This window comes from Telopea speciosissima, chromosome 5 (assembly GCF_018873765.1).
Source record: "Telopea speciosissima isolate NSW1024214 ecotype Mountain lineage chromosome 5, Tspe_v1, whole genome shotgun sequence".
Lineage (NCBI taxonomy): Eukaryota > Viridiplantae > Streptophyta > Magnoliopsida > Proteales > Proteaceae > Telopea > Telopea speciosissima.
The window spans coordinates 54,881,662-54,899,396 of NC_057920.1; the positions used below are offsets into that span (position 1 = coordinate 54,881,662).

Sequence of the window (17,735 nt, forward strand, 5' to 3'; positions counted from 1 at the left end):
TCTTTGACCATTTTTACCCAAAACCGAAAATTCCTTCTTTAAAATGATTTTTTTTTTTTTTTCTTCTTAACTTTAAAACAATGGTAATGTTTATAAGATATGGAGTACATTATGTATAGATGTATGACATCCCAAGAAGATTATACATTTACCCTAAAATCTGTATTATTTTTTTTTTTTGGGTATTTTCTGAATTTATAAAATACTTAAAAAAATGTAAAAAATCTGATTTTTCCATCTATACTCTTTCATTATAGTTTGATAAAATGTATAATTGGCTGAAATAGAATCAAAGACTTAGATTCATATATGTAGTACATTATGTCATTTTTTTTCATTATTTAAAATATTAAATAATGTGTAACTAGTTGTAGAAAATATAAAAATGTTTAAATATTGTTTAGGTCAACTTTGCTAGGTAGTAAATACATGAAATGATGCAATGCATGACATGCATCATAATGTCTGTCTATAGTTGTATAAATAATAAATTATTGATGTGTGGATTTGAATATTGTTTAATATATATCTTATATAGTTATCTACTTTTGTTTGGTATTTAGGACGATGCCGCGACAACAAGACATCGGGTGGTCTTATTGTACCAAAATAAACAATAATAGATTGCCTACACAGTACAACTTCTGTGACACCCAACATCTTGGAGGTGGGGTAACTCAGCAAAAAGAGCACATGGCAGGAGGATATGGAAAGGTTTCCAAATGTACAAAGTGCCCTGTAGAGTTAAGCAGGGCAATGCAAAAACACCGTAGAGATTCCAAAAAAAAATCCAAGCAAGCACATGATGATGTTGATGCATTGGTGGAAAATTTGATGGAAGATTTTGAAGATTATGAAGGATCGGATTAGAAGTCAATCAGCTCGACCCAGCCAGGGCCCTGTAGATATTGGTGTTGGCTCCTCTTGTCGTCCATCTCTAAGTAAGGGTAAGCAGCCTGTTGGCCTTAGTAGAGCAACCAGTGTGAAGGGGATGTTTGACCGGTTTACAAAGAGTGGTAAGGGTAAGAGAAAGAAGAGCCCAGATATCAGAGACATGGATCCTAATGTCTATAGACCAAGGGATGCTAGCCAACAGAAGATTGAATAAAGCTTTCAACCCAAAACACTTAGTAAAAGGATAGGCAGAGCAATCTCCAGATGGTTCCACAGTTGTATGATTCCACCACATAAGGCCAAAGATCCCCACTTCACGGCCATGGTAAAGGAAATTCAGCGGTGTGGGAAAAATGTTAAGCCACCCACACCTCATGAGATTGCTGGGCCTTACTTGGATGATATTGTCCAAGAGGTGCATGAGTATGTAGAGAGGTTCAAAGAGAAATGGCCACTATATGGGGTGACCATCATGTGTGATGGATGGAGTGGACCAACAAGATTATCCATCATCAATTTTCTTATCTACTGTGATGGAAGGACGATCTTCCACAAGTCGGTCAATGCATCTAGTGAAATCAAAGATACCAATTACTTGTACAAGTTAATGGATGAAGTTGTGGAGGAGATAGGAGAAGAAAATGTTGTCCAAGTAGTAACTGACAATGCAGCAAATTTCAAGAAGGCTGGTCAGTTGCTTATGTTAAAGAGGCAACATCTATTTTGGACACCATGTGCAGCTCATTGCATAGATTTAATGTTCAAGGACATAGGAGAATTACCCAAGGTCCAAAAGTTGGTTGGTAATGCAAGGAAAATCACCAACTTTATTTACAACCATAGTTGGGTTTTGGCATTGATGAGGAGTAACACACAAGGGGATTTAGTGAGGCCTGCAACAACAAGATTTGCAACAAATTACACTGCAATTGATAGCCTCATTTCGGGAAAGCATGGGTTGCTACAGATGTTCACCTCTACTGAGTGGTTGACTAGCAATTATGCAAGGTCTGAAATTGGGAGATTTGTTCAAGATCTTGTCACCTCCTCAGAGTTTTGGGCTGCGATGGGCCGACTTTATAATGTTATGATGCCACTCTTTTGTCTGCTTCGAGAGGTTGATGGGGATAAAGAGCAAACCATGGGTAAGATGGTAGAGGCCATGGGATGTGTGAAGAGAAAAATACATGAGAATAACCCAACATCAAACAAGAAGTATTTGAAGATTATATCCGATCGATGGAAAAATATGTTGGTTCAAGATGTTCATTGGGCAGGTAATCTTATAAATATATGACTTTGGTTTCATTTTAAACACTTAGTAGTTAGTAAGTTACTATTTATTTATTTATTATTAGAATTTCTAGGTTTCTAACCATCCCTTACAAACCATGTGCAGCATATTATTTGAATTCGGATATCCAATACTCCAATGATATAGGGTGTAGACCGGATCTATTGCGTGCCCTAAGGAATGTTGTGAACAGAATGGAGCCAGATGTAGCGAAGGCCACACTTGCCATGGATGAGGTTAGAGCTAAATTAGTTGTATAAATGATTGAAACCAAGAATAGAGTGATTGGTGGAAGTGGACACTAATATTTTATTTTTTTTAATACCTCTCTAGGCTAAGTATTTTCGGGAGGCCACTCGTGGTTTTGCTTATAGAATGGCTATCCATGCTAGAAGCACACAACGCCCAGGTAAGTTAGGTTTACCTAATTTATTATATCATTTAAAATTTGTTTTAAGGTTTTGTCTTTTAATATTTCATTTATTATTGTGCAGCTGATTGGTGGCTCAATTATGGGGGTACTAGTGCTCCACACTTGACCCGAATTGCAATTCGAGTGTTATCCCTGACGGCATCCTCTAGTAGCTGCGAACGTAACTGGAGTACATTCGGGTTGATACACACCAAACCCCGGAATCGTCTCAGTTATTCAAAGTTGGAGAAGCTAGTGTATGTCCATTACAACATGAAGCTGAAGCTTAAATATTTAGAGCTGGAAAGAGAAGAAGATGATGCAGATGTCAACCCAATCGACATCAACCACCTACTTGACGATGAAGATCCAGTTAGAGCATGGATAGAGGATACCGATCAGGTATTGGTGATGGATCAATTAAGTAAGGATCGCCAGACAACCAAACCTGATCCAGTGATAGAGAGCATCATTCAACAGATGGATGAGGATGCAACACAGCCATCATCACAAGATTCTTGTCCTAATGTTGAAGAAAATGAAAGTAGCTCTAAAGAAGGTTTAGTCAGGAGGACGAGGTCAGGTCATCCGTATAGAGGAACTCAACAACATGTTGATGATGAGGATGAAGACGATGATGGTGATGGTGATGGTGATGGTGGTGGTGGTGGTGGTTCTGTTGCTGCTGCTGCTGTTAATGATGATGATGATGATGACGATGATGATGATGGTAGTGGTGGTGGTGGTGGTGGTGGTCATGGTGCTGGAGGTAGTGGTGGTGGCCATGAGGCTTCACAACATCGTGTTGGGGTTCAGTTCACATGTGAGGCAGGATACACACATACTAACCAAGATATGGATCATGGTCCTGAGCCTGCTGGCCATAAGACTTACTCGCGGAAGCCGCCTAAGGGCAAGTCTGCCAAGCACTCCCACAATCCATATGATAGTGATGTGCTTATGAGTGGCATGGAGTCACTTAGCGTTAGTTCTGATTATGCTGGTGCTTCATCAAGCCATGGGCATTATGCGTCAGGTTCTTCTTCAGGGTATGGACATGGGGCTTCTGTAGGGTATGGAAGTTCTGGATACGGAGAGAATTAAGCACAAGCACAACCTAGTGCTTTCGTGACATTAGCCACTCCAGAGCAGTACACACGATTCTACTATGAGTGGGAGAGTCACTACCATCAGTATTTTGAATGGGCTCAGTATTGTGCTTATGTTCGGACAGTACACAACATCATCCTAGTCGCTCCTATTGTTGAAGACCCTTACAGACATGACTTTGATCCACCCCGACATTCTTCATGGCAATAGAGTGACTCTACATGTAAGGAATTTCATCTTTTAATCTTTTATAACAATTTCAAAGTGCCACACTTGTCTGGTTATTGATTATTCACAATTCTTAGTATATATGCATGATATATGACACAAATTGCTTGTTTATATTGTTTTTTGTGTCCAAAAGTGTATTTCCATGTGTATTTTGATCATTTTCATGCGTTTCTGCACCGATCGATACATATCTCCGATACGATACGATACGTCTCTTAAAATCGCCTGACCGATACGATACCCGATACCGATACTTAAATCCTTGCTTACACTCTCACAACTAAGGCCCCAAATATACAAATGCACCAAATGAAAACAAGAAGAACTCTTTTTATTTGATAAAGAATAAGTTACACGTGTCTGTTTGGCCAGAACACAAGCCTCACAAAAAAAGTTATCCTTATTACATTTGGTGGCCAAAGATGGAAATAAATGGGCTAAAATTCCTAATGGAGGGTGACCTAATCTAGAGTGCCATTGGTAAAGTTCAAAAGAGACCAAGGAGTTCTTATGTAGTGGAGAAGGAACCAGTGGAGAGAGACGGCCATCATCAAGCAGATACAGACCACCGTGTACTTTACCCAATCCAATCGTCCACCCAGATGCCAGATCCTGAAAAACACAATGGGAAGGAAAAAAGGTTACCTTGCAGTTAAGATCACGAGTAATACTACTAATAGAAAGTAGGTTAGTAGTAAAATTAGGTATATGTAAAACAGAAGACAAAGGAAGGGTGGAAGTGCAATTGATGATTCCTTTTCCAGATATGGAAGAAAGGGAACCATCAGCCACTTTGACCTTGTCTTTCCCAGAAGTGGGAGAATAGCAATGAAATATGCTAGATGAATCAGTCATGTGATCTGTAGCCCCGGAATCAATGATCCAGGGTTGGGATGCCACAGAAGCACAATGACCACCAAATGGGATACCTGACCGGGCAAAATTTGAACCTGATGGAGCAGAGGAATTGGCAGTAGCAGCGGAAGTAGTAGAGGCAGCAGCAGCGGAAGACCTTAGCACACGTAGGAAGGCCTGTAGATCGTCCTGGGATAGACCAATGTCTGTAGCCGGGGCTATAGGAATAGTTTCAGATTGATTTGTCTTGCCTTTCGGTTTCTTCTTGGCAGCCCGTTTGGCTTCAAAGTCAGCTGGTTTCCCATGAAACTTCCAACACTTGTCCTTGGTGTGATAAGGCTTGTGACAATGGTCACAAGTAACAGAGCCTGGAGTAGAACCACCAATACATAAAGTACCAACAGGTACAGCAAGAGCCTGGGCAGCAGTCTGGAAAACCGATCTGTCAGAAACAGGAAGATGTAACATAGCAGTCCGGCGGTTTTCTTCTGAAGAGACCAGGGCATAAGACTGTTCAAGTGTGGGAAAAGGAGAATGGCCCAACACCTGAACACGAATCTGGTCATATTCAACATTCAACCCAGCCAGGAAGTCTTAAACGCTGATTTTGTTAACATGTTTTTTATATGCAGCTACGTTGGCAGGTGTATCAGGGTGATAATCCGAAAAATGGTCCAATTGCTGCCAAAGGCTGCGGAGAGTGGCATAATACTTAGAGACAGTCAATCCCCCTTGAGTAGTATGAAGGACCTTTTTACGAAGTTCATAAACATGAGCATCATTACCAAGCTGTCCATATGTCTCCTTACAGGCAGACCAAATCTGAGAAGCCGTATCAAGGAGGAGAAATTCCTGTGCAAGGTCTGAAGTCATAGAGCCAACCAAATAGGACATAAGAATACCATTGTTGGCAAGCCATCTAGTCTGGGCAGCACCTGGAGCAGTCGGCATAGGTATAGAGCCATCAATGTGGCCAGTGAGGCCCCTAGCAATAGCAAAAGATGCAGATCGAGACCACAACAGGTAGTTGATGCCATCTAACTTGATAGGGTTAGGATGAAGATCACGATAATCAGATTTATCATGGCTACCTTGATCAGAGGTGGCAGTCGAAGTATCAGTGGAGTCGCCCATAGTGCTGAGAAGGGTTGTGATGTAGAGAAGCCCAAAAATAAGCTAAACCAAGGGCTGAGAGCAGAGTCGAGTGCCCCTCTGTGATGAGAAACACACCTCCAAAAAAGGCAGCAGCAATAAAGGAGACCCCCCCAAGATCGATTGTGTTAGGGTTTTGGAAAAAACCCAAAAAAAGAGAAATCGATGTGGGAAGGGGAACCAAAAAAAAAAAACTTGCTACAGAAGAAGCCTATCTAAATCTGTCCAAGAGCCTGCAGGGAATGGCTCAGATGAAAAAAAATCCAAAGTGAAATAGCAGCCGCAATTAGCCCTAGTCCCAATATCAATAATGCACAGGGTTTTGTTGGAGAAAAACCCTGAAAGTAAGAGATCGAATGGGAGAAGGGGTCTTCAACACCTGTATGAAGCTTGATAGCAGCAGTCCATTGTCGCAGAAGGTCTCCAATATAGGGAGAAACTGTCCCAATAAATCACAGGGCCTGATCTTCAAAAAATTGGAAACTCCAATTACCGCAGGAGAGAACCAGCAACAACCATCGAACAGGAATAATAGGTCATGAAAAAAGAAAAAAAAGAGGTGGGAAGAGGGCAGCAACTAGATCATCTGATCACCTCTGGAATGCTTCCCTTAGAGAAGGAGAAGGGGGAGAAAAAAGATCGAGAGAGAAGGGAAAGAGAAGAGAACACGATGGGAGGGTGGGGTTTTTTTTGAAAACAGATCAGAGATATCGTGGCTCTAATACCATGTTAATAAAACAGAATTGATTAATGCTTAAGTGAATCAATATGATTCCCTAAGCCCTTTATTTATACTAAGAATTACATGGACAAATATGCCCCTACATGGCCGACATAGTATAAACAAAGGAAAAGAAAGAATAAACATAAGAGAATAAAACAAAAAGGAGGAAAGGACCATAATACCCCTACGGTATTCTGGCCTATATATCTAACATGTTTATGTTGCCTTAGATCTAAACTTATGCATTTTGATTGATGGATCATCTTGCATGTTGTTGTTTCAGCCTTAACCCTTGCATGATCACTTTCATGCCTTGTATTAAGCTCTAACACCTTATATTGGCTTAATCCCTCTTTTATGAGCCAAGTTAAGCTTAATCATGAAGGTCCAGCCATGTTTATGTTGTATTCAATTTAATTAGAGTAATCTGAACTATGTTCAGCAACCTTGACCTTAATCCCATTCTTGGTTAGGCTAATTATGTTCTAATCTTTAATTTGAGCAAATGTAAACTTATGTGAGCCTTATTCTTCCTAATTGAGGCTTAGGTGAGTTCACAAATGCTTAGTACCATGTTAGGAACCTTTCCCCTCTGTTTTCCCTCTTTGGTTTGGTGTGTGGGCAAAACCAATTGAGTTTAGACTCAAATTCGAGCTCTGCAGCACCTACCGGATGCAGAAGCTGCCCCCTGCGGTCGTCCAGTCCCTCCCTAATGAACTCTATTTTGCTTATTAGGGTCTAGGCTTCTTGGGGTTTAACCATTTAGTCTCTTGAGCTAATAAACACTATTTTTCTTAGAGATTAACACTACGACGAGGCCTCACGAGGGTTGACTTCGGTAATTGTTAGGGGGTACTTTCACGTATTTGAAGGTAAGTGGGAAGTGATTTCTTTTTATGGAGTGTTTATTTATTTTATATTATGTATGAAGCATATGTTGAAACATGCATCATGTGTGATATAATTCATATATTTACATTGGCATAATGATCTTTGGTTTGATAGTGAGAAGCATTGAATGTGATTGTGATTTAGAGATGAGCATGGCATGGTTATGCATAGAAAATCATTTATGTTGATCATTGTTGAGGGTTGGAATGGCTTTGTATGGGCATCGATCATACCTTTAATCATGCGCATTCCATCATGATTAGAATGCATGTGGCTAGAGCGTACCCTATACTACACCCCTTACCAACAGGGGGAAAGGTGTTGGTAACCGATAGTAATACAGGCGTACTGGTGTACTATTCTTGAACTCAGATGGTAGATGGAGTTGCCCGTAATTGAGGGAGAGCTAGGGTTAACATAGGGGGTTTGCTGGGTAGGACCTACACATGTCTAGCAGGCTTCCATTATAACAGAAGTTGTTGTAGTATATGAATTATCATGAGACTTAGGCATTATGCTTGTTAGGCATTGTTGATGATGTTACTATTGAATCATGCATAAATCATGGACTATATGTGTTTGTTTGTGTGATTCCACTCATTGGGCTCAGTGGAGCTCATTTCTCGATATATCTCTCTTTTAGGCATGACAGGTAGAGTAGTGATGATGGAGGTGGATCCTTCATCTCAGTTCGATGTCAAACAAGGGCGTGCACTAGAGGAGCTGAGCAGGATGAGCACGGTGATGCATGTGCCTGTGTCAGTTGTGCCTTCAGTGGCTCTGGTTTGATGTAGTTGGTGTTGGATATGTTTTGGGTTACCTTTTTGAAACAATCTCTTTTATGTAAATAGTTATCTTGGAATATTATATAGATATAATGGATGTAAAGTTTAAAGAACAATTTGGGTTATGTAATTAATCTACTATCATGTAGAATTCAGTACCTTGATGTTTATATTAATAGTATATTAATCTTCCGCTACATTATTCTGATTCTCTTAATGATTACTTTGATTATTAACTGTAAGGTAGGCCACAGAACTGAGATCTCGGTGGTTTTGGAAATGTCAGTAGGCATTTAATTACATTACCATGCTCGTTTAGGGTAGGGTGTGACACAGTCCAATTTTTTTTTAAAAAAAGAGACGTATCGGTATGTATTGTATCAGTATCGACCGATACCGATACGTATCGGTCCGTATCGTATCGTACCGTATCGGTCGATACTTTAAACTGCTTATGGTTCTTCATAGTGTGGTGACCCATATCCTAGGATAGGTTACCTTCAGCATGTTGATGATGCAATGTACATGGCAATTGTGGATGACTACACTCGTTTCTTCTCCCAGACTATGACGTGGCATTCATATGTCCTACAGTCGAAGAACAATGCACGTCGGTTCCATCAAACTATGAGTGGGGTCGATCCTGGATGGCGGAGTAATTATTATTAGAATATTTGTAAACATTTGAGTCACTTGATGACTACTTGACTTGTATTGGGAATTTGGGATATTGATATCATCTTGTTATTGACTTATTGTACTTAATATTATGACTTACGTTATGAGTCACTGACTTGATGTTTCCAAGTGAATTTACTTGTTTAAATTGCTTATTAATTATTAATTTATTGTCCTCTAGTACATAAAGTCTTAAACAATGTGCATGTGTAATTAACTAAGTTATACATTAGGATTCGATCGTATACTGCCAATCAATGGTGCAAATCCAAAACACCACTTTGGGTGACTATTTTTTGCAATTTGAACATTTACATGTGTTTATATAGCCTAAAATAGGGTTTCCATGAAGTTTCAAGCCTTAACTTGGCCTAAAACCCATCGAAATGACCTACCGAAACCTTGTAGAAAAAGTACAATATTTCGACCGAAATTTCAGATTTTTTGGTCAGACCGAAATACCAAAACGAAATGAGATTTTAAACCTTGATTACATACCTATCTCCCACCTCCATACTAACATAAGGTAGATAAGGGAGGCAAAAAGGTAAATGTAAAAACACAATCCAACATAATATCCCAGTACCCAAAGTACCCTTATTACACGAACTCTAACAGTGCCAGGTTAATGTTATCTCTGCAAAATGGAAAATACCCAATGAAAGACAAGTGGTTTCAGTTCTGTTAGAAACAATAAATTTAGGTTCTCCATTAGATTACTGACATTATCAGTCGAGAGTTTTCATATTACACCAACAACGATCCTATTGGTTGGCTGGACTGTCATAGAATAATCAAGTGACTTTGGAGATTAGACTGAGAATCACCCTTTCAATCTCCTACAACATATGAACTAAGCCGGGGTTCCAATGTCCTTTTCTGTTTTAACAACATTTTTAATTGAATGAATGAGATTGACCCACGTGAAATCTGACGGCCAAAATGTGGTTCATTTTGACAAGGCTCTCAAAATGACCCATTGAAAAAGGATTTACCCTTATACTATAATGCATTTTCATGCATTACTATGCACTCATATATCATTCAACATTTTTTATTCGACATTAAAACATAAAGGAAATCTGACATTTAATGCAGGGTATGTGAAATCCAGACAGAGCTGTGCCTGGTCCTGCCTGAGAATAGCCTGGGCCTAACCACAACACAGACCTAAGTGTCAAATGCTTTTGATGTATAAGATCTTGCAGCAGATTATGAGGAACGAATGGACAGATCACAGGAGTGGAAGAAGATCTAAAAGTAGTAGGCAGCAGTCCATCAATTGGGACTTCTTCCCCCCCCCCTGTCTGGTTTTCTTGGTTTTGTCTACTTAGACCCATATTGGAGCATCTGAGTGGCCCAAAATTAGGAGGGGAGAGTCCTAATCTAATTATGAAACCTTCCAGCCAGTTGTATTAGCAGTTTAGCAAACCCGATGGTTAGTAATTTCCAATTTTTCTATTTTTAGATTCTCTCATTTATTTATGTGACACTTTGACCTCATTGAAGTCATTTAAAAGTAATTAGGTCTTTAGGTCTGGGAAATAAAAGGATCAGTTGAACCGGCTGTAACTCATGTTATTCTATTGATTTTGGTGAAGACAACCTATGTTCGGCTTTATTCTCTGATTTTGGGCCTTAATACCTAGATTAATTTGGTGAAAGAATCCTTAATCATTACCTTGTACAATATCTTTTGCGAGAGTCATTGAACGAATTATGGAAAAGAGGGTTTCAAGTAGAAACCTTGATGTAAGTAGGAATAACAATTAAGGAGATGTAACAAGTGTTGGAACAATTATGAGAGACAAGTGCATCTCCAATAATAGTGGAGCTGCACCAATGGTCAGAATGAACTCTACATCTTTGCATTATACCAGATGAGTGTAGTGCTTTTTGTTCGATAATGACAGTTCTGTTTAACGAGACTAAAAGAGAGTGCACACCAATTTAGAGGGATGCATAGAATCGTAAAGTTATAAGATAAACAGGAGTAAAGCGGAATAAAAAGGGCCATAAAGTCTCACTTCGCATGGTCCTGGGAGCATAGTTGTCAAGGTGTCACCTTGGTCGACTTGGACACCTTGGTCGATTTGGGCACCTTAGACACCTTGTTGGTATCGCCTTGATTTTGGACCCTCTCCAATGCCTTGGGTCGCTTAGACGTCGTGACAACTATGCCTGGGAGGGGGTGGACTGGAGTCGGTCCTAATCTTTCAGTATTTTTTGCTTTAAGTGGAAGTGGCCGGGAAAGAAGTAAAGCATAAAGCATTAGTATAATTTTACTGAAAATTGGAGTAGAAATAAAGTGGCTAAGATAGATGATCAAGACTCAAGAAATATCTTAGAATCTTTTCCATTATCTTAGTTTAATACTTTAATCATCAATCAGTAACGACAAAGAGATGGAAGAGGATGTTTCCCCTGCCTATAAAATTAGAGATGGGTGGATGGAGTGAAGAGGTTCATAGACGTGTTGAGTGATCCATGTCTACCATTAAAAGTTTAAGTAAATATCGTAAGATGACTATAAGTAATGTAGTCCTAGATAGAGGATAAATCCACTAAGAGCCAATAACCAGGACCTTCCTAAAATAACTGGCCGATTGGGGCAGATTTGAGGAAATTAAGTCAAAACTAGGCTTAGACTTAGGGTAATGGGGTGGGATTTTATTTAGTAAAGCTAGGCAGGCTTAGGGGAAGCTAACCGTGTAGGTTTGAATAATGTTTAACAGAAAATTTGAATTTCAGAAAATTAGGGTTAGGGTTTCAGGTTTTGGGAAATTGGAAAATAGGTGAAACTAGGATTTAGGATGGGAATTCAGGGCAGGGGTTTGGATCGAATTTCCCTAATGGTGAGGAGAAGGTTCGAGCCAAATTTGGGCAGAAACTGATGGTTGGAAAGAGCTGTGGGAATGTTAGGGCTTTAGGGTTTTGTTGGAGAGGAGGGGAATTAGGGTTTTAACGGTGGGATGGGGCTGTAACTTAGGTCAAGTGTAGGGTGTGGTGAGAGGAGGCTGTGATCCAATCAAAATTGGATTCTGATGGTGGGTTAAGGCTGGACAGGAAATTTAGGGTTTAATGGAGCTAGGGTTTAATGGGGCTTGATGGGGATGGATAGGGCTTGGGTTGGAAGATGAGAAGAAGAAGGAAAATTGCAGGAAAATAAAAGTAACTTACTGGATTTTCAGAGATCCAGGAGCAGCAGCTTGAAGGAACCTGAAGCAACTTGAAACAGCTTGAAACAGAGAAATAAGAGGGCCTCCCGATCTTAACAGATGCAAGGAGTCGATTGGTAATCCCCCAATCCCTTCACCTTGAGATCCACAAGGCACACTCACTGGAGAGCAGAGCAGAGCAGCAGCAGCAATGGCATGCAATCATGAATTCATGACTGAAATTTTTTTAACTAAACGGTGAAGCTCTTAGTGCCCCCCCTTGGCTTGTTCTTATAATCCTTGAATGAGGTTACATAGCACTATCAACAACTAGGTTGAAGTGAAGATTTTCTAATTTCAAAAATAGAAACTAACTACCAATTACAAAATAGAAAGTACTAACGTCTAATTGTGAAAATAGAAACTGACTAAAGCAACCAAATTTCTAAAATATAAAAGGCATCTTGACTGGTAAAAGGCCAGCTGGCTCCACTAAGGGCTGTGACACTGTTCACGTGAACAGTGTTTCCTGGTCCAAAACTGGCCCAATACTTGGGTTGGTTCGATCTGCATCAATAAGATGAGCAATTCTTTATGGAGCTACATGTTGGGAAATAAAGATAACTTATACAATATGGGATTAACTAAGACAAGGATAATGTTGAAATTGATAAGGATGATCAAGGATCCAGTGTTGTGATTGGTTCATGGATCAGTTCCATCTGATCCCAACAGGATCCAATCAGGATAAGACAATCCACTTCAAGCAATCTAATTATGCAATGGATCAGCCAGCCCATGTACTAATGCAATAACCTTGGATTGCCCCATCTGATCCGAACTTCCTCAATCCCATTGATCCTTGGAATCAATAGGTGATGAGATATGAGAAGGACAATCAAGATGATACAGCCATATGCAACTGAGACCAAAAAGTACAAGTGTACAACAGTAAAAAGGAGTAATATGCTGCAAGTTGGAGTGGGGAAAAGGAGAAGGGGATGGCTGAAAACAACTTGTGTTGGAGTAGAACATACTAATGAGTTAACATGAAAAAAAGGGCCTTAAATGGAGTAAATGGCAGAACAAGATTCATACAACTGGACTTAAGTACTTGGAAACAGGTTTACCGGAATTGAGAATATTTTTTCCTTGGGTAGTGAGTTGGGTTGAGTTTACATAAATAATTTAGTGAATTGTGGATTACAAGTAAGAGGAAATTTTTTTTCTATTCTCAATTTTTGCATTTGGGCTTTACTCCTCTTTTTGTAAATTCATTGGCTCAAGGCCCTGAACTCAAAAAATTGGGGAGAAGGGGAAAAAAAGATAGAGGGAACCCACACAAAAATTAGGGTTTGCTATACCATTTAATTGCTGTTTCACTTCAATGTCCTAACAAATTCGATAGAACTACTAAACAGCAAGCTCACTGCCGTTATAATGGATGCTTTGCTCCACTTTCCATAATGAGGCCAAATACAGAATAAATAATCTACTATTACATTTGACTTAATTGAAAAAGGTCACCCAATTAAAAGCTCCAACAAAAAAGTAAATGTTGGAAGTGCAGGATCCTATTTAGATTCTAGAAGAGACATGTTTACAGAAGCATACTCACTCGGAACCAGACGAAACAGAGACAGCAGAGTCAAATAGTGCAGATCCCAAAGGTCCAACTCTTGCTTTCTCCACATGTGAACCATTTCTACTTAGATCCATTCTCATAGCTCCCCTCTGACCCTTCAAGCCTATTGCCTGCAAGTTAATGCAAGTTAAAACTGTCACCACATATATTCATTCTAACCAAACACAAGCAATTCAAAGAAGGTAAATACACCAAACTAGACCAAAATTTTCATGATTTAAGGCAAAGTCAACTTTTACCAGTATCATTACTGCTTGTGGAAAAAAATGCAAATGGCTCTACTATTTAGATTTGGGAAAATTTTCATATATTTTGTTTATGTTTTCATACATGATAAACTTTACTCTTAAAGTCTTAAATATTGCCTTGCTTTTCAGAAGTTATACAAAAAATTCATACAATCAATTGGATTACCATAATATTTAAATTCTGTCATTTAAAACCAGCTGGATTCTGTATCTTACCCTCAGGGTGAAGGGAGTACATGGGGTCTCAAATACCATACCTGACCCTAACCCAACAAAAATTATATCAAGACCAAACAACTAGAAGTAGAGTAGAGCACTAGAGCACGTGCTTGTTTTAACCTGCTCCATTCCTATACCTAACTATGAAATTTAACAAAAATATACAAGCGAAAAGACAGTGAAATCTGATAGGGACATTACTGTCCTATATTTTTTTAGGTGAGGAGTAAAGTGATAAAATATAAAATCCAGCTGGCTTAATTTGATGACAGAATTTTGAGATTATCAAATTTAATTGATCGTATGAATTCATAAAAAAAAAATTTAAAAGTTGGGCAAATCCAAGAGAAATTCATTGTATATGAGAACAAAAACAGAATTAGAAAAATGGGGCAAACCATATTTCTCCTTTAGATTTTAACATCTTCCTTTAACTGATCAGGCATGATAAGCAACAACAAAAGGCTCTGCAGAAGAGTAAGATAAGCACCGCAATTTAGATGTTCTCTGACAAAATGTGGCAGAATATATTTTTTATTAAAGTCTGCATATATCATATATTAAAAATATTCACAAATTTATTAGCCTAAGATAAATAATTCAAATTTCGGTATAATAAAATAAAATTATAAAATAAAGTAAAATAAATCTAGTGGATGGTCTAGTTCTGTGTAAAGTTTATCACAGCCAAACGAGACATTTGAGATTGGTCCTCAGTCAGTTTCTTCGGAGCGAATGTTTTATGGGTAAGAGCATGGGTGTCAGGTGGTGTTGTGTCGAGGAATAGGAGACACATCCAGTGCACTTAATTCTTAGGATATTCGAGCTTGGCTAATGAACCCACCAACTGGTACAGGTACATGAACATACAATACATAACAACTATATATAATTTCCAAGAACCAAATCAAGTTAATCATGTACATGCACTCATAATTTCTATCCAAAATAGAAATATTGAGCAAAGACCAAAGAGGAAGGAGACAATTATCTCAACCCCACCACCCTCCCTAGCAACAACCATATGCATAACTTGTTATTTGGGAACACATAGATGTTATAGTTGGTTTTTAGGTTAGAACCGCAAGTAAGAGAAGGAGGACAGGTTGAAGAAGAAAGAGGAAGAGAAGAGAGGGAGGGAGGAGACAAGAGATAAGGAGAGAGGATATTTCGGTGGTAAGTCTTGTGTGTGAGAGAGATCTCTCCACACCTATATTACTTCATTAATAGAAATGAGAATATTACATACACCTACCTAGGGAGGTAAAAGGTAGGAAAGGTAAAAAATAGAAAATACACAATAGGACAACTAGACAAAAGGCTAGTTCCCAAACTACCCTTATCACATAACTTCTAACAACTGTAACACTCCCCCACAAGCTGGAGAATAAATGCCATGCATTCCCAACTTACATAGGAGAGTACCAAACTGAATAGAGGTAAGAGCCTTGGTGAAGATTTCTGCCAGTTGAACACCAGTCTTCACAAAAGGAATACAAATGTAGCCATAATCTATCTTTTCCTTGATAAAGTGTTGATCCACATCAATGTGCTTGGTTCTGTCATGTTGCACTGGATTGTGGGCAATACTGATGGCTGCCTTGTTATCACAGTAGAGTCTCATAGGGCCTTCAATGTCAAATCCCAGTTCCTAAACAAGTCTTTTCAACCATATGAGTTCACACACTCCATGAACCATAGCTCTAAATTCTGCCTCTGCACTGGATCTGGCTACAACATGCTGTTTTTGCTTCTCCATGTAACCAAATTACCTCCCACAAAGGTACAATAGCCTGAGGTAAATCCCCTGTCTGTAATGGATCCAGCCCAGTCGGCATCACTGAAACCTTCCACTCTCAAGTGATTGTGCCTTGCATACAACAGTCCTTTCCCTGGAGAAGACTTCAAATATCTGAGAATGTGATACACAAAATCCAAGTGGTCACTCTTGGGGGCATGCATGAATTGGCTCACCACTCCCACGGCATAAGAGATACACGGGCGTTTCATAGAGAGGTAGATAAGCTTCCCCACTAGCCTTTGGTACTTTCCCGCATCAACAAGAGAAGGACCACAATCTTCTCCTAGTTTGTGATTCTGCTCAATAGGAGAGTTTACTTGTTTGCAGCCTAACATCCCTATCTCTGTCAACAAATCAAGAACAAACTTCCGTTGACTTATGTTGATTTCTCTCTTGGTCCTTGATACTTCAATTCCTAAGAAAGACTTCAAGGGACAAGAACTTTGATTTCAAACTATTGAGCCAAGTAGATTTTCAGTTTAGTTATCTCAGTCGTATCATCTCCAGTGATTACACTATCATCAACATAGAAAATGAGGGTTGTGATGGTACCATTGCCCCGCTTGGTAAAGAGAGTGTGGTCAGCTTGGCTCTGGGAATATCAATTCTTCAGAATAGCTTGCCGGAAGCACTCAAACCATGCCATTGGTGACTGTTTGAGGCCATATAGTGCCTTCTTGAGGAGGCACACTTTCCCTTCAGCTGAAGGTATTTTGAAGTCTGGTGCGGTTTGCATGTACACTTCCTCTTCCAAGTCGCCATGAAGAAAGGCATTCTTCACATCTAACTGATATGATAGCCAACCTTTATTGGCAGCCAATAATAAAAGAACTTTTATAGAGTTGTGCTTAGCCACAAGAGCAAATGTCTCTTGATAGTCAATTCCATAGACTTGACTGTACCCCTTGGCCACCAACCTTGCTTTGTATCTCTCAACAGTACCATCAGATTTATACTTGATTGTGTAGACCCATCTGCATCCAACTGGGACACATCCCCTGGGAAGATCCACCAATTGCCAAGTACCATTCTTCTCAAGTGCCATCATCTCCTCAGACATAGCTTGTCTCCACTTTGGGTCAGACATAGCATCAGTAACATTCTTGGGAATAGAAGCAGCAGAGAGAGCAGCAATAAAGGCAAGACCTGTAGGAGAAAGAGCATCATAGGAAACAAACTGGGCTATAGGATTAGTACAAGCTCTTTTCCCTTTTCTAACAGCAATAGGAAGGTCTAAATTAGATGGAGGGGAAGGGATGTCACCTGATTGAGGAGAATGAATCTCAAGATGTGGATCCAAAGAGGACTCTTGGTAAGTCTTCTTTCCTTTACTCTTCAAGCTTTCACCCTTTTTGTACTGAAAGTGGTAATCCTTCTCAGTACCAGAACCACTTTCTGTTTCAACCAATTTAGTATTCACACCTGATTGATCATCAGTATCAACCACATCGACAGTCCTGTGTTTTCCAATGTCAAGCATAAAAGGAGAGATAGGTAGAGGAGAATGAAGGAAATCAGCAGTCTGTTCACTTCCACAATTCTCCCCCTGAAGAGGATGCTGAGAAGGGGTAAAGAAAGGGACATATTCAAGGAAGGTGACATTTTTGGAGATTAGGCACCTGCGAGAAGAGGGATGAT

At 39.4% G+C, this 17,735-nt stretch overlaps 1 protein-coding gene across 1 annotated transcript in view; it reads right to left on the bottom strand.

Annotated features, from left to right (window-relative positions):
* The window catches only part of LOC122661979, a 140,647-nt gene that overhangs the window by 57,651 nt on the left and 65,261 nt on the right, over positions 1-17,735 (bottom strand). The window contains exon 7 of the mRNA XM_043857512.1: positions 13,803-13,939. Coding sequence (XP_043713447.1) covers positions 13,803-13,939 — 137 coding nt within the window. The remainder of the gene's footprint in view (positions 1-13,802; positions 13,940-17,735) is intronic.